Source organism: Natrix helvetica (genome assembly GCF_964273705.1).
Source record: "Natrix helvetica genome assembly, chromosome: 3".
NCBI lineage: Eukaryota > Metazoa > Chordata > Lepidosauria > Squamata > Natricidae > Natrix > Natrix helvetica.
In genome coordinates this window covers 2,324,355-2,348,284 of record NC_138549.1, presented here as the reverse complement: position 1 = coordinate 2,348,284, position 23,930 = coordinate 2,324,355, and the positions used below count along the sequence as shown (strand labels likewise).

Sequence of the window (23,930 nt, the reverse complement as noted above, 5' to 3'; positions counted from 1 at the left end):
GCTAGATATCTATATATCATAGAGAGACAGAGAGAGACAGAGACAGAGACGGAGAGAGAAATAGAAGGAGAGAGAGATAATATCTAATAAGATGAAATGGAAGAAAAAGATCTTATTTTCTAGCAAGGCCATTGGTTGACATATCTTTGATCCTTATATGTCAGCACAAACTGGTGGATCTTAAAGCACTTGCAAAGATACTTAGCTTTGCATAATTTCAGAGCAGGGAAACTATATTCTGACCTGAGCTAATAAGAATAAGGTGTAAGCAACGCATCAGCTTCTACCTGTAACCAAACAGGACTAGCTGTCTATGGAGATTCTCAGTCACCCAGCTCATGGTTGTCCCAAAGGCGTCATGTGATCAAAATTTAGATGTTTGGCACCTGGCATGTACTTTGAAACTGGCAGGTGTGGTTGCAGCGTCCTGGGATCATGTATAATTGTAATCATGATTTATTGCCTGTTGCTTGTATGCACCCTGAGCACTTATGCAACGGAGGGAAATTCCTTGGGACCCTGGATCCTATTTATGACCGCTACAGCCTCCCGGGGTCACGTGATCCCATTTTACGACCATCCGACAAACAAAAGTCCATGGGGAAGCCAAATTCGCTGAACAACCGGGTTACTAATTTAACAACTGCCATGATTCACTTAACAACGGTGGCAGGAAAGGTAGTAAAATAGGGCAAAGCTCATTTAACAACTATCTCACTGAGCAACAGAAAAATTGGGGCTCAATCCTCGTCATAAGTCGAGGACTAACTGTATACAGGATTAGAGCTAGAATGGCCTTCCTAGGATTGATTTCACCTATCCTGCCAGGTGTGTTGTCCTTTTGTGTAAGCCGCAAGTGACACCCAGACTGTAGCTCTTGGGTATCGCCACAACTGCAAGTGCAGTAAATTATATCCTCTCTCTCTCTCTCTCTTTTAATGTCTCTTGCCTATTATAAGCCTGGGAAATTACCCTCTCTCTCTCTTTGCCATTTCAGAGCACTTTATGTTTGAAAATGTAATAAAGATCATGGCGGAAACCCAATAATTCAGCGCAATTAAAACAAGCCGGCTTCACGGCTGACAGCAGCCCGTCTGCCATCCTAAGAAGATAGTCAGGCCCTCTGATTCTGTCTTGTAAAATGCCATCAAAATCCAGCTCGAGAGGATGCTAAAGCCGTTTCCCTTCCCTTGCATGGCTGAAGTCATTTGGCGGGACGGTTCGCTTAGGCAAACCTTCCTTCTTTCTAGCTGAAAAAAGGTCTGGGGGCTCCGTGGACACGTGGAATGAGAGATAGTGGTAGGAGAGATATAATTTCATATTTCCTGTGTTAGCCTCTTACAACAGGGGTATCAAACTCAAGGCCCACGGGCTGGATCCGGCTCACGGTGTGGTCAGTTCTGGCCTGCGGGGCTGTCCTAGTCCACCCAATGAGAAGAGTAAAGATCTGGTCAGTGTGGCTTCAGCCTAGTCTACTCAATTGTCCTGGCCTGCCAACGGCCAGCGGATCTGGCAGCAGATTCAGACAGTGAGGAGGTTGGGGAGGAACCTGGGCCAGTCCTGGAGTCTGGGGAAGGCTCTGATGAGGGCTCTGCGTTGGAGGCAGAGAGGGGGCCAGGGCCATCTGACAGTTATCAGCTGCCTTCGGAGTCGGAGATAAGTGGAGCAGAAGAACAGCTGGAGCCTGTTCCCAGTGTGCGGATGTGCAGAGCTGCCAGGAGAAGGGAACAGCTAAAGAACAAGGGCCTACTTGGGAGTAAAGTCACAGGCAGACGGTGAATGGCCCCTCCCATAGGGAATAAAAGAGGAGCGAAAGGGGAGGGGAGTTTGCAGGAGAACATTAGTTCAATTCATTCGGGAGAAGATCTGTTCCTGACTTCTTGCCAAGTAATTGCTGCTACAGCTTGGAGTTTGGAAGATATCGGCTTGGCAGCTCTCCAAGCCTGATCAAGGTCTATACAGTAGTCGTGAAATCTCTTGAAAGATTGTTGGCCGAGACTTTGCTGGAGAGGAATTCCCTTGAAACTAAACAAAAGAGGTTTTATCAGGATGAGGAATTGGCTTCGTGATCTTGGGAAGCCTAGGTCAGAACACCAATGAGGAGAGTGCAAAGAGGAAACATGCCAGCAGTTTGGAAAATGGGGTCAAGCTGGCCACGCCCACTCAGTTGGCCACACCCACCCAGTCGGGTTTGACACCCCTGGTCTTAGAAGATAAAACAGAGTAGGATATTCTTTATTGGCCACGTGTGATTGGACACACAAGGAATTTTTCTGCAGTACAGAAGGTCTCAAAGAACAAAATGATATAATCACAAGATACCAAGAGGAGAAAAGTCATAGGAAATTGAGAAGGATAATAGTAATATGTCCCTACTACATGGCTTAATGTCCTTAGGCATAAGACAGGTGCTTAGCAGAGTGATAGCATGGGGGTAAAATTATCTTTGTGTTGAATTCTTTTGGCATGCAGCAAAGCAAGCTCAGTTCTGATCAGTTCTGCAGAAAAATGATCGAGTCTGCCATTTGTCCCTCAAAACAGGGAGTCCTCGACTTACGACCCCAATTGAGCCCAAATGTTGCTAAGCGAGACATTTCTTATGTGAATGTTGCCCTATTTTTTACGATGATCCCTGCCACAGTTGTTAAGTGAATCACTGCAGCTGTTTTAAATTACTGACAGGGTTGTTAAGTGAATCTGGCTTTCCCCCTTGACTTTGCCGGTTGCAAACGTTGATCACATGACCCCGGGAAGCACTGCAACTGTCATAAGTACGAGTCAGTTGCCAAGCATCTGAATTTTGAACCTGTGGCCATGGGGATGGTGCAACGGTTGCATGAAAAACGGCTGTAAGTCCATTTCTTTTACCGTGAATGGTCACTAAATGAATGGTTGTAAGTCCGAGTTAGAGATTTCTACTCAATAGTGAAAAGGAAAGAACATATTACCTCAAAAGGTGCAAAATGCAGAGAAGGTAAAAACTCTTGGTGGACGCAAGGAAAGAACGGAGATTATGAGCTGGCGAGTCTTTCTCCAAGGTCGAGAGAGAAAACTCATCTCTCTATATATATGGACTAGCTGTTAAACCGGCATTGCCCGGATATTTGTTTATCCCAATCCTGTATTAGACATTCACAAATATGCAGACCAAACGTAATTCCTAATATTTGGATTTTTCTCCCCTTACCTGAGGGAGCCCCCTTGTGGAGTACTGTGAAGCCATTACCATGGCAACTCCAGTAGAAGCCATTTTAAGGCAGTAAAGTAGAAGCCATTTTAAGGCAGTAAAGTAGAAGCCATTTTAAGGCACAACAGGCTGTATCTTAACAGAACACACACACACACACCAGGTGTTAGGGGTGTCTTACCCCCACAGTATTTTGTTTCCTGAGAATAAGTCACCTGTGCACCAAGTTTGGTTGAAATTGCTCAAGGCGTTCCAGAGTTATGCTGGAACATACATACATACATACACACACAGAGAGAGCCGTAGGTAGGTAGGTAGGTAGGTAGGTAGGTAGGTAGGTAGGTAGGTGGGTGGGTGGGTGGGCGGAGGGAGGGAGAGAGGGAGGGAGAGAGAGAGAGAGAGAGAGAGAGGGGGGGGGTACAGGTGAAACTCAAAAAATTAGAATATGTGCAAAAGTTCATTGTTTGTTGATTATTGTTCAGGAGCGGCTTGACAAGAGGAATACGACATTTGAAGCCTATGTCCAGGATCCGTCTGTGTGTGGTGGCTCTTGATGCACTGACTCCAGCCTCAGTCCACTCCTTGTGAAAGTCTTCAACACTTTTGAATGGCCTTTTCCTGACAATCCTCTCCAGGCTGCGGTCATCCCTGCTGCTTGTGCATCTTTTTCTTCCACACTTTCCCCTTCCACATCACTTTCTATTAATGTGCTTTGATACAGCACTTTGAGAACATCCAACTTCTTTTGCAATCACCTTTTGAGGCTTTCCCTCCTTATGGAGGGTGTCAAGGATGGTTTTCTGCACAACTGTCAGGTCAGCAGTCTTTCCCAGGATTGTGATTCCTACTGAACCAGACTGAGAGACCATTTAAAGGCTCAGGAGCCCTTTGCAGGTGTTATGGCTTAATTAGCTGATTAGAGTGGGACACTTTGAGCCTAGAATATTGCACTTTTTCACAATATTCTAATTTTCTGAGTTTGTGGATTTGGGGTTTCCATGAGCTGTCAGCCATAATCATCCCAATTATGACAAATCACGGCTTCAACTATCTTGCTTTGCATGTAATGAGTCTATCTCATATATTAGTTTCACCTTTTAAGTTGCATTACTGAAATAAATGAACTTTTGCACGATATTCTAATTTTCCGAGTTTCACCTGTATATAGAAGATATATAGGTAATAGAAAAGAGAATATCACACACAATACAAGTGACTAAGGAGGGGGACTTATGGAAGAAGAAAGGGATAAATACCAGAAAGATAAATGGCTTTGTCAACCATGAATTCCTCCGAAAAACGGATGTGACAAAAGTTCTTCTTGCTTTTTCGAATGGCGGTGATGTCCCCGCACTGTTCAAAGACTTCCTGGATGATTTCCTCTGTCGCGTTTTCAGGTAATCCTCCAACGAAGACAGTTTTGCATCCCGGTGGCCTTTCCCTGGTTGAAGGGGGTGGAAGATCTAAGACAAAACAGCAAGATCACACAGATTATTGGTGAATCCTCCCAAAGTCCCTGTGAAAAAAATCTCTCATTTATCCTCTACACCAGGGGTGTCCAAACTTGGGAACTTTAAGACTTGTGGACTTCAACGCCCAGAATTCCCCAGCCAGCATAGCTATGCTGGCTGGGGAATTCTGGGCGTTGAAGTCCACAAGTCTTAAAGTTCCCAAGTTTGGACACCCCTGCTCTACACATATGTTACTGATCGCCAACATCTGCCAGAATGGAAAGGAGTCCATCCTGATGCTATTCTGGAACTCTTCATTAATTTAAGGCCATTTATGCTGGAGTAATTTAACCCATCACCAAATGCCGACTCACAATTTCCCACCTACATCATCTCTTAGGTGTAAAGATATTTATCCTTGTAGTAGGAATGTATTGCAATTATCCTTCTCATCTTTTCATTTCTCATCTTTCCTACTATCTTCTACTATTGGTATCTTAAGATTTATCACTTGCTGTTTGTATCTTATGATTAATGATTGTGACTATGATTTATGATCTATGTCCTATCACTTTGTTGTTTATATGTATACTGAGAGCGTGTGCATTGGAGATAAATTCCTTGTGTGTCCAATCACGCTTGGCCAATAAAGAATTATCTTCTCTTCCTTCCCCTTCCCTTCTCTTCCTTCTCTTTCCTTCTCTCCTCTCCCTCTTCTCCTCTCTTCTTTCTACTGTACTCTTCTCTATTCTACTCTACTCCTATTCTATTCCTACTCATTCTCTTCTCTTCCCCCCTTCTCTTCTCTTGTCTCGTCTCTACTCTATGCTACTGTGCTCTGCTCTATTCTATTCTATTCTATTCTATTCATTTAAGGTCTTTCAAAGGTAACAAGGCAGCACTATTGATAATACAGCTTCAATAAGTAATACTAAAGGAAGGAAAAGATACCAGAGTTGGTTGATGTCAGAGGCATCAGAATTAAAATAAGGCATGCTATAGGACATAAATTTAAGATGCAAAATACAAGATTAAAATATGCACAAATTAAACAGATCATGACCAGAAACCAGCAACATCAATTGCATCCTATCATGTTGCCATGAGGTCATCTCATGTACAACCAAAGTTGGTAACGTAGTAATATTCACATTAGTGGTACTAAAAGCCGACCTGAGAGATGTCCTTGGGATTTGCCAACCACCTACGATGAAGACAGAACGTAGAGTAATAGGCTAGAATAGACCTTGGAAGTTTTTTAGTCCAACCCCCTATGCATTCTCTTGCTATATTAAAATTGCAAGATCGCTTTACCCTCTTTGTTAGGTGGGTAGGGGATACGTTAATTATCAAGTGAATAGATAACTCAATTATCTAGTAGTTTCAGTTCTGATTAAGCTAATCAGGTTTACTTACTTGGGTTCGGAGGGAAGAGAGTGCAGCTTTTACAGTGAATAATCTCCTTGATGACAGGGACTTCGGTTGGGGGAGGCTGAGGTACGAGGCCCATGCCTGACAGCAAGGGGTTAATCGGGGTGATTCCTGTCATCATGCTGAGGTTTGGGTCAAAGCCCCTTACGCAAATCGAATCTGCAAATGCAAAATATCTCATGAACTACAGGACAAATTTTATCTACCATCCACTGTCACCTTGCTTTCAATGGTCTCCCACTGGACTTGTTCTAAAAACAAAAGCTATGCATGTAGAAGAGGCTGCGACTTAGGATTGCACCTATCAATCAGAATAGAGTGGGAAGGGACCTTGGAGGTCTTCTAGTCCAACCCCTTGCCAAAGCAGGAGACCCTGTGCCATTTCAGACAGATGACTGTCCAATCTCTTCTTAAAAACCTCCAGTGATGGAAAGCCCTTGATTTCAGGAAGCAAGCTGTTTCACTGGTCAATTGTCCTCACTATTAAGAAGTTTCTCCATCATTCTAGACCGCTTGTCTCCTTGATTAGTTTCCATCCATTCTTCTTGTCCTGCCTTCTAGTGCTCTGGAGAATAGGTTGACCCCCTCCTCATTATGGCAGCCCCTTAAATGCTGGAAGATTGCTATCATGTCCCACTTAGTCCTTCTTTTCTCTAGACTGACCATCCCCAATTCCTGCAACTGTTCTCCCTATAAACTTTAAGTGAAACTTTGAGTAACAGAATAACAGAGTTGGAGGGGACCTCAGAGGTCTTCTAGTCCAACCCCTTGCTCAAGCAGGAGAACCTCCACCATTCTGGACAACAGTTGTCCAACCTCTTGTTATAAACCTTCAGTGATGGAGCACCCACAACTTCTGGAGGCAAGTCCTTCCAACAATTAATTGTTCTCACTGTCAGGGAATTTCTCCTTAGTTCCAGGTTGCTTCTCTCCTTGATTAGTTTCCATCCATTGCTTCTTGTCCTGCCTTCAGGTGCTTTGGAGAATAATTTGACCCTTTGCTCTTTGTGGCAGCCCCCCGAATGCTGGAAGACTGCTATCGTGTCACTCCCAGTGCTTCTTTTCTCTAGACTAGCCCTACCCAAATCCTGCAACCATTCTCATATGTTTTAGTCTCCAGGTCTTTAATCATCTCAGTTGCCCTTCTCTGCTCTTTTTCCAAAGTCTCAGGAACTTTTTTGAGAAGAAAATGAATTGTCCCATTGGCTTTGCTGGACAGAAGGTCGCAAAAGGAGATCACCAGTGTTGAAGTCTACATTTTTTTACTCCTGGTTCTGTGGGCGTGGCTTGGTGGGGTCATGTGACTGGGTGGGCGTGGCTATGTAGTCATGTAACCGGGGGACCAAAAGACAGAAACTCACTTTAACAATGTCCTGCTGGAGCAGGGTTGGACTAGATGACCTCCAGGTCCCTTCCACCCCTGGATTATCCTCTGAAGCTGTTTCTAGTGCCAGGTTTGTAGTCCTTTCTTTCTCTCCTTTTTCCCTCCCTCCCTTTCTTTTTCTTTCTCTCTCTCTCTCTCTCTCTCTCTTTCTTTCTCAGCACATACCCCCACCCCCCCTGTTTTTGGCCTAGCAGGCTTCAGGGAAGCCTCCTGGGAGCAAAAACGGACCCTTACCCCCACCCCCATGTTTCCGGAGAACCTGTAGTAAAAAAAAAAATGCTTAAAAAGTTTTAAAAAGAAAGTTCCAAAGATCAGCTGTGTGAAGTGTGATCATCGGAACTTTTTTTAAAACTTTTTTTAGCATTTTTTACTCCCGGTTCAGGCGAACCATCCCGAACCAGTAGCATTTCGCCCCTGGATCACCCTGCAACCGTCGTAAGTCCATGCCAGTTGCCAAGCCTCCAAATTCTGACCACGTGACCACGGGGATGCTGCAACAGTAGTAAGTTGTGAAAGACGGTCCTAAGTCACTCTTCTCCTTTCCAAGGGTCACGAAAGGACTAGCCGTACAATATTGTGATGCTTCCAAGATCTTGAAAAAATGATGATCTTTTTCACCTCCTTCTTTGCTTCTGGGTCTCATATCAACTTTGATTCCGATGAAGAAGACTCCAGCTGGGTCAAACCAAAGATTTTAGAGGGGAAAAAGTCCTCTAATAGGGCTGCTCTTTGCACAGACGGTTACTGGAAGCCGGGCGTAGCAATCCTAACAAGCAACCGCCGATTGGCCCTTTCTTTGCCGTGAATTTGTCTAATCCTCCTCACAAGTCAGCTAATTGCCTGACCTTGTAAGCGGACTCTCTGGCATCAGGCGCCAAAGCTTACTGGGTATTGTGTGAAATTCTTCCACCGGATTCTCCTGCCAATCAGCTTCGCTCTGTGACTGCAGAGATCTGGCATTAGAGAACCGCTGGTACGAAATAATCCTGCGGGATGAAATTTATTTGCAGGATAGAATGCAAATTGCGACGCTGATTTGTATATTGGAAAATCTGGGAGAGAGGGAGGGAGGGAAGAAAGGAAGGAAGGAAGGAAGGGGACAGAGGTAGGGAGGGAGGAAGGAGAGGGAGAGAGGGAGGAAGAAAGAAAGGAAGGGAGGGAAGGAGTGGGAGGGAGGGAGGGAGAGAGGAAGGAGAGGGAGGGAGGATGAAAAGGAGGAAGAAAAAAGATGTAATAGGGTGGGAAAGAAGGAAGGAGAGGGAGGGAGGGTATAATGGAGGGAGGGAAAGAAAGAAGGAATGAAGGAAGGGAGGAGGAAGGGAGGAAGATATAATAAGAGAGGGAGGGAAAGAAGGAAGGGTGAAAATAATGAAAAGAGGGAGTGAGGAAAGGAAGGAGAGATGGAGAGAGGGAGGGAAGAAGGGAAAGAAGAATAACAGGGGGGAGAGAGGGAGGAAGGAAGGAAGGAAGAAAGATCTTGCTAGCATCTTTTCTCTGATACTGGCCAATTGCAGAAACAACTGTCTATCACTGTCCTTTTTCCCACAGAATAAAGAGCTGTGTGTGTATTTCTGAGTTTGTTTGTGTTGTGACGCCTTCAATTATTGCATCGAACACGAGACTTTGATCAAAGTTTCCCCTCTCCTATTTGTCACACTGTGACATGAGAAGCTTAAACTTGTCCAAAGCCCCTCCTTGACCCCGGGGGTTGAAAAGGCCTTCAATGTTCTCTCGTACAACCTCCTCCAACCTTGGTGTAAGCCAATTGGGCAGAACATATTTGGATGAAGTTCAAAACTTCCTGCACGGAGACCTTCTTAGCTTAGTCTAGCTTGGCTGAGGATCTCCCATCTTGGGGGGGGGGGGGGGTTGGGTGGACCACTTTGAGTGAACTTCTAAAAATCCTTCAGCTGGTCTCAAAACAGCTCCCGAGGCTTGAAGGCAGGTTCTTCATTGTTATTTATGTGTCCCGTTCCGTTCTACTCAGGAACTGAGGGTGGGACATATGGAGACATCTTACTCCACCCCTGTTGTCAGCGATCACATCAGGACTCGGAACATAGCGTAGGTTCTTGGCGCTGGCCCTCGGCTGCCAGATGGTTAGGCATAATATTGCTTCATTACTCCTGTCATCTGGAAACATCTGCTCCGCGTGTCAAGTTCCCACTTTCTACTTATGGCAGATTCCAGTCTGATATTTCTTTTTTTTTTTTTTTGGCCTCCCTGTTCTCCACAAGGCATGTTATTAGGCTGCCAGATTCCGACACATAACGTAATAGATAGAGCTGCATCTATTCTATTGAAGATGTGCGGTGTCAAAAAAACTCCCTGTTTGCGATAAAATGACAATAGCTCATCATCTGTAGGGGAAGAGCAGACAGAGACTACAGGCGGAGTCAAGAGGGGACTTAGCCTAGCATCGTTACGTGTCCACAAAGACTCCAAGACTTGAATTCCACTGAATTCTGCCTTATCTAGTGCAAATTTCATGCTGACAATTAACACAATTAACAACGCTGGCAAGGAAGGTTGCAACGGGGAGCAAAACTCATTTAACCACAGAAATGTTGGGCTGAATTGCAGTCGTAAGTCGAGGACCACCTGCGTAGGAAAAGAGCAATAAATCTTCTGAACTGGAATGTAGGTGTGATCCTGATTCATAACGTTTTCCAAAATGTAGCTTTAGGGGTCAAACCCAGATCCTGGAGGAAACCCTCTGATTTGCTCAAACGCATTCCTGCATTCCCTCGGGTGGTCTATTAATTTTATCTACATCCTAGCCATCCTTCAAGTCGTCTCAGATTTAAAACCAGTCAGATTTAAAATAGTCAAGATCAAAAATAATTTTAAAAAAACATATAAAGTATCGCTTTATAATCCCTTGGTAAGGCCACACTTGGAATACGGCATTCAGTTTTGGTCTCCACGATGTAGAAAAGATGTGGAGACTCTAGAAAGAGTGCAGAGAAGAGCAACAAAGAGGATTAAGGGACTAGAGGCTAAAACATATGAAAAAGGGTTGCAGGACTTGGGTATGTATAGTTTAATAGAAAGGAGGACTAGGGGAGACATGATAGCAGTCTTCCAATATCTCAGGGGTTGCCCCAAAGAAGAGGGAGTCAAGCTATTCACCAAGGCACCTGAGGGTAGAACAAGAAGCAATGGGTGGAAACTAATCAAGGAGAGAAGCAACTTAGAACTGAGGAGAAACTTCCTGACAGGTAGAACAATTAATCAGTGGAACAGGAGTTGCCTCCAGAAGTTGTGAATGCCCCAACACTGGAAGTCTTTAAGAAGAGACTGGACAGTCATTTGTCAGAAATGGTGTAGCGTCTCCTGCTTGAGCAAGGGGTTGGTCTAGAAGACCTCCAAGGTCCCTTCCAGCTCTATTCTGATTCTGGGACAGAGAATTCTAACTTGAGTATTGAGGCTAAAAATCTGTACTTTAATTTTTTTTCCACTTTGCTTTTTATTCCATCAAATTCCTACCAGCACAGCCAATTTTTATTATACTCCCTGATTTTGTCTCCAGCACAAAGATTACACAGTATACAAAGATGAAACAGATGTCTGCTCTGTGACACTGGAAATTATAGCATTTTTTTTAAAGAACGAGAAGCTAACATTATAACTCTTGTGATGTGGGGTGGGGGGGATAATGGAAGTTGAAAAAAAAGTTATTTCATTTCTTGAGGTGGAATAAATTATTCCGCGAAAAGCAGTTTGTGGACGACGAATGTTATTTGATGCCATCAGTTATTCATAGGCAATTGGGGTTTGCTGGGCTGTTCCCACAAATTTGTTGTACGGTTATTGGATATCAACTCAGCAATATTTAATGATAAATATATAGATTTTGCATTTTGGCAGCTGAGGAGTTGGAACTAAGCTAGAACAAGGAAGAAAAACAGACTTTTATCTTGTCAGCAAGCCATAACGGAAACTACTTAGCTGTAGAAAACCACAAATTATTCTCCTTTAATTCTTGATACAGTCCTATAATGCCATATATTTTGAAAAATAAATTACTACCATTTGCGCCCAAGCGTGAAAGCTCCTACTTCAATGATCGGAAGGTAGAAAGATAGGCCTTTGATGTATTGGTAATTTCCACTTCTTCCCTCTGTGCAAAATATTTGGTGCCAGGTCTTAATTTTTTTTTTATTTGATCCCTTTTCCATGTGATGGCAAGGAAACAAAGTTAAAGATTCAAAGTAAGAAAACATAAAGTTTGTGGGATCTTTGGTGCTTCCTGCTTTCTTGCAGACATCTCAATACCCATCTAGGTAACATCATCAGCACAGTCAAATAAGTTTCTTTGGACTGGGCTCAAGCCAGGTTTGTCTGTCTTTGCTTTGGTAGCAATTCTTCCTCCTAGCACTGATGATGTTCCCTAGTTGGGTCATGAAACATCTGCAAGAAAAAACCACCAAGCTCAGAGAGAATCAAGGACCCAACAGCCTTCTCCTTCTCCTGCTTTTCTTCTTTCTCCTTCTTCTTTCTGCTCTTCCTCTTCTTCCTCCTTCTCTTCCCCCTCCTCCTTCTCCTTTTCTTCACCCTCACCTTCCTCTTTGCACACCCTACTTCCTCCTAGAACTGATGAAGTTACATAGTTTGGGTCATGAAACTTTCTGCAACAGAGGCGGGTATTCAGCAGGTTCTGACCAGTTCTGGAGAACCGGTAGCGGAAATTTTGAGTAGTTTGGAGAACTTGCAAATACCACCTCAGACTGGACCCGCCCCCATCTATTCTCTGCCTCCCGAGTCCCAGCTGATCCGGAGGGAATGGGGATTTTACAGTATCCTTCCCCTGCCACGCCCACCAAGCCACGCCCACCGAACCAGTAGTACAAAAATTGAATCCCACCACTGGTCTGCAAGAAATAATAATAATAAATAATAATAAATTTGGATTTATTAGCCGCTCCCTTTCCAAGTAGGACTCGGGGCGGCGTACAATGGAGCATAAACAACAACACCAAACGTACATACATATACAACACACATACATACACGGAGGAGGAAACAAATTACATCAATAGACAGTTAAAATCAGCTTTAAAATACCCCAATTGTAAAAACCCAAAAAATTAATATTTACGGACAGTTTAAAAACAGTTTGGAGGAATGGGAAGATTACGATTGCGATTGAGCCAGGCCGGATAATTGAAAGAGGTGGGTCTTCAGCTGTACACGGAAGGAAGAAAACCACCTAGCTCAAAGAGAATCAAGAACCCCATAGCTTTCTTCTCCTTCTCCTTCTCCTCCTTCCTCCTCACCCTTGTCCTCCTCTCTTCACACCCTACTTCCTCCTCAAACTGATGAAGTCACCTAGTTTGGGTCATAAAACCCCAAAAAACCACCAAGCTCAGAGAGAATCAAGAACCCCATGACCTTCCCCTCCTCCTTCTCTTCTTCCTTCTCTCTCATCCTCCTCCTTCTTTCTCATCTTCCCCCTCCTCCTCACCTTCGCCCTCCTCTCTGCACACCCTAATTCCTCTTAGAACTGATGAAGTCCCCCAGTTTGGTTCATAAAATGTCTGCAAGAATAAGAATCAAGAGCCCCATAGCCTTTTTCTCCTTCTCCTCTTCCTTCTCGTACTATCTCTTCCTCTTCCTCCTCATCTTCACCCTCCTGTCTGCACACCCTACTTCCTCCTAGAACTGATAAAGTCACCTAGTTTGTGTCATGAAACGTCTGCAAGAAAACCACTCAGCTCCGAGAGCACCAAGGAGAGCTCATTTCAACCCTGAGCTATCAATATTCTCCTTTATCGCTTCCTCTGATCTTTCGAAGCCATTCCCTAAATCTTGCGCCACCCTCTCTGGCTGAAGAGATTTTACTGGAGATGAATCAATTTTTTAAAAAGTTTATAATACTTACTGCGGGGCATTAAACCTCGCCGTCCATGCAAAAACACCCCCCCCTCTTTCCTTGCGCAAAGAAACTTCAAAGGATTCGTGACTTGGCCAAGATTTGATTTACATCTGTGTCCTTTCTCTCCAGGCAACCCATCTACTCTTCATAATGTTCTTTTCACCGTGTTCTTTTTCCTAACCAAAAAGCAGCTGGCGAGTCAAGCCAAATAAATAAATAAATGGCTCAAAACATATTGAACATGCTTTTTTTTCTTTTATCCTATTGATTTCGCCGGGATAGTTTCTAAGCACAGATTTAAAGTCTGAGATTATTCATTCCAAAGTGCTCAATTTTGGACTCATCTGTGCCCGCCCCTCGCCTCTGTTGTCTGACCCTCCATGAAAAGAAAAGAAAGAAAAGGAAAAAAAATTATCTCTAATTGTAGCAAATTCCGAGCTGAGATTAAGTGTAATTTGTACCTAATGTGAATTTGTTCACAGATGTGCATGGACTTTGATGTTTGTCTAAAAACCTTGATGTGGGTCTCCACTCATTCATTGCGTAGAGCAGCTCATGAATACATTTATTTGATTCATACATTTTGCCCAATTTTATTGCAAAGCTCATATTAGCGTGAGACAGAAATCAGCCTGGGAAAATACTGGTGCTGCCTGCTGTTCGTTTTAATCATGAGTCTCGTGGTCTCTTATTCTGATTTTCTCTATCAGCGATTCCAAATTCTTTTCTTTTCCTATGAGTAAGAAAACTCAATTGCAACTCTACAAGGTAAAGTTGAAAGTTCCCTTCGCACATATGTGCTAGTCGTTCCTGACTCTAGGGGGCGCTGATCATCTCCGTTTCAAAGCCGAAGAGCCAGCACTGTCCGAAGATGTCTCCGTGGTCATGTGGCCGGCATGACTAAACACCGAAGGCCCATGGAACGCTGTTCCTTTCCCACCAAAGGTGGTTCCTATTTTTCTACTTGCATTTTTAAATGTGCTTTCGAACTGCTAGGTTGGCAGAATCTGGGACAAGTAACGGGAGCTCACTCTGTTATGCAGCGCTAGGGATGCAAACCGCCGAACTGCTGACCTTCTGATTGACAAACTCAGTCTTAGCCACTGAGCCACCAAATAATTGCAACTCTACCATTTTGTCTTGGAATGAAATGTCAAAAAAAGTTAATTAGCTTTCTAAAAATAACCGTCTATGAAGATGGGTTGAAAAGTTTCAGGGTGGAAATGTCTATAGAGATTCTCAGTCTTCCAGGTCACGGTTGTCCCAAAGGTGGTTTTTCAAAAAAGCAATTGGTTTTTGCTTGAAGACATTTCACTTCTCATCCAAGAAGCTTCTTCAGTTCTGACTGAAGGGTGAAGAATGGAAGGATTTCATTGGGCCATTTGGACTCCCTCTGAGATTCACTGAGGCCACTTGGAGGTTTATCTGTCCAAATAGCCCCAGTGGCTCTCAGAGAGAGTGCTAATTACCAGATGATTGCAAGAAATATAAATCCTTCCTTTTCCACCCCTTCAGTTAGAACTGAAGAAGCTTCCAAGAGGAGAAGGGAAACGTCTTCAAGCAAAAACAAAGATTAGCTGCCTCTTGAAAAAGCACCTTTGGGACTTTTGGAGTGGAATATCTTATTCTACAAAATAAACTACATTAGATCGACAGATTGGTTGTCTTTACCAATGACCCCCTAAAGATGGACATCATTTGAGGAAAACAGCCAGATGTTCCTCTAAATTACACTGTGGCTATCCAGGATTAAAATCTTGGGTAGGGTCAACTCCAGGCCTAAAGCATTAAGCTTCTTAAATTCACAAGGTGCAAGGTCTGAGAAAACTCTTTGGTTCTATACCTTGCCTATGCTCTTATTGAGATACGGCAATATATTACAGTGCTTGCTTTAAAACTTGCAAACTAATGAAATATTTGTAATCTGCATTGTGTAAAACTTGTAATTGCAATATAATCAGTTTTGGAGATATGCTGAACATAAGCATCTGGAACATTAAGAAATAAGGAACCGAAAGTTGCAGATGGTAGGAGATTTGAGATGGCCATAAATGGAGTAAGCCAACTACAGGATGCCACTGTGAAATGAGGAAGTTACCCCGGTAATATTCCAGAGGAACAAGGAGTTATATTAAATGAAGATATAAAAATGAAGATTTGAATTCATATTGGGGCCATTGACAGTAGCTGCTCCACACTGGACCTAGCTACTATCTCTTATTTATTTACTTATTGCAATAAGTTGGTGATGTGAGTATTGTCTTACTGAAGTATTGGTCCAAAGTGTTGGCCTTTCATGCTCAAGATTATTCATGAAATAAAACTCTTGTTTCAAAGCAGAATTTTGGTTGCATGCTTGTATTCTCTATTCTACTTGTCTTATTTTACGACAAAGGTGAGGGACCTTGAATGGAAAGGACGCCAAAGGTGCTTTTCCAAAAGGTAATTGGCCTTTCTTGTTTCTTGCTGAGAGAGGGCTGTTCAATTTTGAGACAGATGGCCTCTTTGACCCCACCAGGGGTCTTCTCCATCCAGCGTGTGGACTGTGCTGTCTTCAAAAGAGTGACCCTTGTCTTTCAGATGCAGACAAATTGCTGAACGCTTTCCTGATGGGTTTGCTCTCCTGCGTTAGGCCGGGTGTTTGAGAAGTGGCTGTTTTGTTTCCCCACTGTACAGATCAGCACACGTCTCACTGCATTGTATTGCATATGTCACACAGCACAGTTTGTGTCTGAGTGCTGAAAGCACTGACTGAAGAAAAGGTCAAGGTTCCAGTGGTGGGATTCAAATTTTTTCACTACCGGTTCTGTGGACATGGTTCTGTGGACATGGTTCTGTGGACATGGTTCTGTGGACATGGTTCTGTGGACATGGTTCTGTGGACATGGTTCTGTGGACATGGTTCTGTGGACATGGCTTTGTGGGCGTGGCAGGGAAAGGATACTGCAAAATCTCCATTCCGTCCCCGCTCTCAAGATTTCCACTACCAGTTCTCCAGAACTGGCTGAATACCACGTCTAAAAGATTCCCCTTACACATAAGTGCCAGTCGTTCCCGACTCTAGGGGGCGGTGCTCATTTCTGTTTCAAAGCCGAAGAGCCAGCGCTTTCCAAAGACGTCTCCATGGTCATGGGGCTGGCATGACTCAACACCAAAGGAACATGAAACGCTGTTCCCTTCCCACCAAAGGTGGTTCCTATTTTTCTACTTGCATTTTTACATGCTTTCGAACTGCTAGGTTGGCAGAAGCTGGGACAAGTCATGGGAGCTCACTCCATTACGCGGCAGTAGGGATTCGAACCGCCGAACTGCCAACCTTTCTGATCGACAAGCTCAGCATCTTAGCCACTGAGCCACCGCATCCCTTCTGAAGAAAAGATGAACCCAAAAGAAGCTTCTTTAAATGATAGTTAAAGGAGGACCCTCAAAAAGTTTACATTTCTCCATCTTAACACACCTTAACTACATACTATATATACAATACATTCTTCACACACCTTTTTTTTAAACCACCCTTTCTTTTCACAGAAAATGAAAACCTGATAAATATCTCTAAAAGAGAGCAATTACTTGTTCTCAATACATTTTGGGGATCTTCAATGGAATTTAAAATAAATGGTACGGCAGAAAAGTAATCACCTCCTTAAAATGCAGTAGTTTTGACGTTCCAACAGAGAACAATTTCATTATTCATTCCTCCCAGACAGAAAATCTTTCCCTTTCTAACCGAACTGCATATTTTAAGGAACACAGCCGAGATTTTGAGGTGAAAATACATTTTAGTCCTTTGTCGGCGAGAGTTAAATTCAGATGAGCTGCTTAGGCGAGAACTATATTTTAATTTTGCAAAGCTTCATTTTTGCAAAAGTGAAGCTAGAGGATGTTCCTCTGTTCTTTCGTTTTTTGACAGCGTATTTGTCTGCTTAGCAGGCTAGAGTTACAAGGCATTATATCCCCAAATCCAAAGGGCGATTGTTAGTGGTTATTATTAGTGGTTCTTGAAGCTTATACATGACTCACTTGCCTAGCGATTTCAATAATATATTAATTTTACAAGCAATTAAGAACAGCGCTCTCTCCTTTCGTGACACAGTTTCTGAAAAATAAAAGATCACATCCAATTATGTCGTGAAGGTAATTTTGAGCTACGAGCTTAAAAAAAAAAGTAATCTTCCTGCCATTGATAAAACGAAGTCGCATTTCCACAATTATCCCAGTATTTCATCAGTAGCAAAAAGAAAGGAAATTGGTATAAAATTATTTGTGTATTTAATTACAGTACTGAGCAACAAGGGGTTGTGTTTCCATGGAGCAAGGGAGATGTGTTGGAAATAAATAATCAATATAAAATAAAATGCAGCTTCAAAGCAGCAAAATAAAACCATTTTTAAAAAACCACCATAAAAAAGCAACATAGAATATATAATTATGAGTTATGAATTATGGTTCGAACCACAATTGGGATCTGAATTTCTATCAATAGGAAAGTTGCTAAGTGGCTCATGACCAATTTTGCAATCTTTTTTGCCATCGTTGTTAAGCAAATTGCTGCCATTATTAAGTGATTCATGAGGCCATTAAGTGAATATGGCTCCCCCACTTGACTTCGCTTGTTGGAAGCTGGCTCGGAAGTTCACTAATGGTGATCACATGACCTTCCTTCCTTCCCTCCCTCCACCCTTCCCTCCCTCCCTTCTTCTCTCCCTGCCTCCCTCCCTCTCTTCCCTCCCCCCCTCTCTTCCTCTCTTCCTTCTTTCTTTTCCTCCTTCCCTCCCTCCCTTTCTTCTTTCTTCCCTTCTTTCAATTCCTAAATCACCTACAAGCCATAAACTCTTGGCACCTTGCAAAACAATTGCAAAAGATATAAACATAAAATGTTCCCAATATAATAGTACAATAGTTCTCCAAAATTAAAAACAATAACTTAAAAGCAAGGTAAGCATATCTGGGCTCCTTTCTCAATAAAGTAAACTGAAAGGTCCCTGCAAAGGAGTTTCTGCATTACTTCCAGAACAGGGGTGTCAAACTCGATTTTATTGAGGGCCGCCTTAGGGTTGTTTTTGACCTCAGAGATCTGGGGGGGGGGAGTAGGGTGTGGCCAGGAGATGGGTGGAGCCAGTGGCCAGGGTGGGTGTGACATGGGACTCAGGTCAAGGGCACCTGTGATGACCAAGGGCTAAGGCAGGACTTCCCTAAGACCCTCCCTCACTCTCATTATAATCTTCCTTCCTTTCTTCCTTCTTTCCTTTCTTCCTTCCCTTCTTCCTTCCTTCTTTCCTTCCTTCCTTCTCTCCTTTTTCCTTCCCTCTTCCTTCTGCTTACTTCTTCCTTCCCCTCTTTCCTTCCTTGCTCTCTTCCCATCTTCCCTTCTTTTCCTTTCCCTTCCCTTTCTCCTTTCTTGTCCCTTCTTGCATGCTCCAATGCAAAAGGGGAAACATTTCTCCTTTTGTTTTGTTTCCCTTTTTGTTTTGATAGCCCTCTGGCAGCCTTGAGTTTGACAGGATCATTGGGTTTCATCTGCCTTCATCTTGGGAGATGCTCTCCCACCTTATAAGGTCTATTACCGAAAAAATGTCTGCTTAGCATCTCATGGTAGTAACCACTAGCAGAAGGTTGTGTCCAGTGGCCTTCTGTTCATTTGTCTCCAGCCATGGCAGATCAACGGTGTGGAGAAAGGGAGAAGCGATGCTGTCACTTTCCAAAAGTTTCCTCCAGGTATCTCAACAGTCCAACATGGAACCTCCACCCCAAATGCAGATCTGGCTCACCTGAAACCACAACCAAGATGGGTTTGGCCTGCAAAAGGACACATCTGCTCTTCACCGCACATCTGGGTTTTCACAATTTGGTCACAATGCTTTAGTACAAGAGATGTTTATGGAGATTCTCAATCATCCAGGTCACGGTTACCTCAAAGGTCTCGTTTTTCCCCAAAAGGCAGCTGGACTTTCTTGATGGTTTTTTTTTTAATCCTTTGAAAAACGTTTCGCTTCTCATGTAAGAAGCTTCTTCAGTTCCGAACTTCAGATGAAGAGTTTTGGAGGAGAAGCAAAACGTTCTCAACGAAAAACAAAACAAGAAAGTCCATTTGCCTTTTGGGGAGGGGAGAAAAAGCACTTTTAGGACTAATACAACAAACTACTGTGGGAAGCCACCACGCCCCTTCCTAGAAGAATGAAATATTTTGAGGAATATTTAAAAAGGTAAGATAAAATATTTCCCCCCAAAAAGAAATAAAAATCTGAAGGGAGACAGAAACTCAGCTTCACCTCCCTGCCTCCAGCAGATATTTGGTGCCCATTGAGAAGGACTGGGCCAACCTATCTACAAGACAAAAGACCTTCAGCTCCAGACGATGGGATTAAGACATGACCCTCCAGGACATCGTAGGATTAACCCACCAAGACCCGGAGCTCACTACGTTGCACAGTCTCCTAAGGACATTCCATCAGAGTCCAAACTTCAACCAAACCTGGGAGTTCAAACAACCTATAGAGCCAGCTATGGCCCCTACATACCTCCTACATGGGCCCATGGGAATCTGACAACAGCAAATAGAATACAGGTTCTTGCACAGAAACAGGAAGCTCAAGTGCAAAACCCAAGAGAAGGCATAAAAAAAACCCATTCTCAACTCCATGGGTCAGCTGTACCAGAACTACAAACACGTGCTTCTGCTTCATCAATAAATGGGCCTACTTTCCAATCAGCCTCCAGCCTCCATTTTGACTCCAATGCTTTCCTCCCGGCTTGGAAGTGGATCCGATGGATATTTCTTCCAACCAGGAGTGGGATTCAGCCAGTTTGGACTGGTTTGGGCGAACTGGATGCTTATTTTACACCTGGTTTGCAGAACTGGTAGTTGCAAGGACTGGCTGGCCCCGCCCTGCCCACCCCTCCCCTCCCAGGCGTCTCCAGCGGCCCGTTTTGGATGCCGGGTAAGTGCAGGCCCCGTCAGGAGGCTCCGAGAGGGCAAAAAATGGGCCTCCTGGAAGTTCCGGAAGTCTGGAAATGGGCCCATTTCTAGCCTCCGGAGCCCCAAGGAGACTGTTTTTGCCCTCCCAAAGGCTCAAGGAAAGCCTCCGGAGCCTGGGGAGGGCAGAAATGTCCCCCCTGCCATGGTGCAGGAGGCCAAGTAGGCCACACCCACCCTGGCCACACCCACCCTGCAACCGGGCAGAGAACCAGTAGCTAAAATTTTTGAATCCCACCCCTGCTTCCAAAACTACCATTCCTGAAATCTTTGAAATGCCTTTTCTTGAACTGCTCTACTTGAACGATTGAACATACATAAAAACAGAGGTGGACTTCTCTACTCGCCACCAAAATGAAATAAAGTTGCTCCTGATTTCTGTGCAAAATTTAGATGCTAAGGATTCTTCTCCTCAAAGAAAAGCATTTAAAAAAAAAATAAGCCAGTTACTTTTTTTCCCCTGTAAGGAAAAGGCGGCGGGTTGGAGACAATGGATACCTCTATCTACAGATTTCGCTGGCTCTCCATTTGTATTTAAAAGGCCCAACAGTACAATTCCAATTTCTTTTAATTACGACCGTGTGCACCTGAATCTCGAATGCAAGACTGCATTTTTTAAATTCCAGGGCTCGCAACATTTCACGAGATAGGACGAACCGAATGCAGAAGGGCGAGTCAATTCAAAAACAATGAAAAATCAACCACTAGCCCTGCTTTTTTTTCCAAAGGATCATAAAGTTAGAAAGCATGAACAAAATTAATTAGGTAACGAAAACATGAACAGGAATGCTGTCAGAAATGCTTCCTTATCTGAAAGTCTTTTTAAAAATGTATTGTAAAAATGACAGCGAGCAATCTTTTCTCTCAAAATGCGGGAACAATTGAACTCTGAACATCATCATCATATATCATGATTTTCCCCACTCGTAAACAATGGAAAATGACCGAATTGTGTTAGCAATTCAGGAATCAGCAAATCTTCTCCCATTAAATTGCTACTATAAAATCTACAATCTACATGTTCAGCTCAATTTCCACTTGTGGGAATACTTTTCAATATTCCAATATTCCCTTAAAATCATAAACGAGGAATAACGTGCGAAAATAAAGTGATGGATGACTTACAAAATATTTAACGTTGCATTTTAGTGCTTGCATTACAGCTGCTAGTTCTGCTTCCTAAAATACAAATAGAAGTATCTACATACCGTTTCTGTAGTACACAACAAAAAATATACTACAGGTCTTTTAATACAAGTTAATCCTCAATTTACGACCAAAACTAAGCCCAAAATTTCTGGGGCTAAGCGAGACATTTGTTAAGAGTGTTTCGCTCCATTTTGCAACCTTTCTTGCCACCGTTATTAAGTGAACCACTGCAATTGTTACCTAGTGACATGATCGTGAAGTGAATCCAGTTTCACTGTTGATTTGGCTTCTCAAAAGGTCGCAAAAAAGGGATCACGTGACCCCAGGACACTGCCACCATAATAAATAAGAGTCAGTTAGCAAACATCTGATTTTGATCAGGTGACCGTGGAAATACTGGGGCAATTGTGAGTGTTAAATATGTTCATGTTACTTATTGTAGTGCCATTGTAACTTCGAATGGTCACCAAATGAACTGTTGTAAGTCGAGGACCACCTGTAACCCTGTTTATCTCAAAAGTTAGCCTATTGATTGATTGAAAGAATCTTGCAAAATTGTCAAATTCTGCAAAACTGACTCAGATTCTCAAAATCTGGGTATTCTTGTCTGAAATTCTCCGACAACCTCACAAAAAACAAGGATTTAATAGCTGCCAGCTGATGTAAGGTTGTAAACTGTAAACGGTAAGCTGATGCAATGAGGATGATTCAGCAATACATCTATAGCCAGTTTAAGACTCTGGTGGAGTCCACATAAGTCATTTACTGTTTTAAGAGGTGTCTATATATAGGTGGCCATTAGAGGGCATCGCTCTCTCTTGGCGTGTATCTCATTTATCTCCTTGTGTCCACAGCTGAGTGGTAAGGGTTTTATCTACCAGGTGTATGTCTGTATATATGTGTATATAAACCACTATTAATTGTCTAAAGGCTCGGAGTGCTGTGTGCTGTGTTTTGCCCCTGGGATTATCTCATTATAATAGTGACAGATCATGTTGACAAAAAGTAGACATTTTCCGTTGTTTGCAGCATGGAATGAAGGTTGGGCTCAAATGTTTATTTTCTGCATTTTCTGAAAGTTTATCACAAACAATAACTTGGGCGAAGTGGAAACCTCAGCAATTTTCCCTCCAGCCCTCCTATTTATAATGGCAGTCCGAAAGAATTCCGAGATAATCTCCTTTAATCAGTTCTATACAGTCGGTCCGTATTCTAAGACAAGAGAAAGAAAGCATGGCCAATTGTCAACAGATGACAAGCAAAGTGGGGGGGAAACCCCCCACTTTGGAGAGCTTCCTTTTGTTCCAAACATAATGTATACAAATGAAAACAAGAGCTGAAATGATATCGCTTGAGTGAGAATTAGAAGCAAAAGAAGAGAAGATAAATAAAAATAAAAGACTCCCATCATTAGTACAACTGAAAAATTTCGGGCCGATTGCTTCGTTTGTTACAAGGATGTCAGATCCTTGCTGATTAAGAAGGCTGGAATATATATTCAAGTTTCTCTCTTTTTTAAAGTAGATGTGCCAACGTTGCTGAAATAAAGAACACAGCACACGTCTCTAGGGTTGAAGAATAGGATTTGATTTATTTACTTACTAGTTGATAACCCGGCGTTGCCTGGGTATTTATTTATAGAGGGGGAAATGTCCAGACCAAACGTAATTTCTAATGTTGGATTTTCCCCCTTATCAGAGGGAGCCCCCTTGTGGAGTACTGTGAAGCCGTTGCCATGGCAACTCCACTGCGCTGCACAGTAGAAGCCATTTTAAGGCACAACAGGCTGTATCTTAACAGAACACACACCCTGAGGGGTGTTAGGGGTGTCTTACCTCCACAATATTTGTTTCCAGAGAGTAAGTCATCTGTGTACCAAGTGTATGTCTAAGGAGATTCTCAGTCAACCAGGTCATGGTTGTCCCAAAGGTAACTTACACTTTTCCTGAGTTTTTTTTCTCCCTTGAAAATGTTTCATTTCTCATCCAAAAAGCTTCTTCAGTTCTGAAGCTTCTTCAGCTTCTGAAGAAGTGCAATGTTTTCAAGGAAAGAACCAAGAAAGTTCAGTTGTGCCTTTAAATGGATTCTAGCATACTGCTGTAAAATGGCTTCTACTGTACAGCACAGTGGAGTTGCCATGGTAATGGCTCCACAGTACTCCACAAGTACTCCTGGTAAGGGGGAAAATCCAACATTAGCAATTACGTTTGGTCTGGACATTTCCCCCCTATAAATCAATACCTGGGCAATGTCAGGTTATCGACTAGTTACTAATAATTGTATTTGTTCAATTCTATCCGGCATTAAATGACACACTTCATGTTTGTGTGTGCTGTGCACGTAATATTTTTTACACAATTTTCACTGTCCATATTTTGATGTAATAGTATTAGTTTAGTTTCAATAGTTTTATTATTATTTGGATTTATTTTTCTTTTTACAATCTTGTAGTCCCCATTTATTTGGATTATTCAAAT

General features: G+C 42.9%; 3 protein-coding genes across 6 annotated transcripts in view; 1 reads left to right on the top strand and 2 right to left on the bottom strand.

The window, feature by feature from the left end:
• Positions 1-23,930, bottom strand: part of EPSTI1 (epithelial stromal interaction 1) — a 577,346-nt gene that overhangs the window by 194,680 nt on the left and 358,736 nt on the right. The window lies entirely within an intron of this gene.
• LACC1 (laccase domain containing 1) overlaps positions 1-23,930 on the top strand; it is a 384,759-nt gene that overhangs the window by 79,062 nt on the left and 281,767 nt on the right. The window lies entirely within an intron of this gene.
• ENOX1 (ecto-NOX disulfide-thiol exchanger 1) overlaps positions 1-23,930 on the bottom strand; it is a 367,889-nt gene that overhangs the window by 104,724 nt on the left and 239,235 nt on the right. For all 4 annotated transcript variants that reach the window (XM_081947904.1, XM_081947907.1, XM_081947905.1 and 1 more), the window contains 2 exons: positions 6,055-6,228; positions 4,444-4,650 (listed from right to left, as the gene is read on the bottom strand). In XM_081947904.1, coding sequence (XP_081804030.1) covers positions 4,444-4,650; positions 6,055-6,228 — 381 coding nt within the window. The remainder of the gene's footprint in view (positions 1-4,443; positions 4,651-6,054; positions 6,229-23,930) is intronic.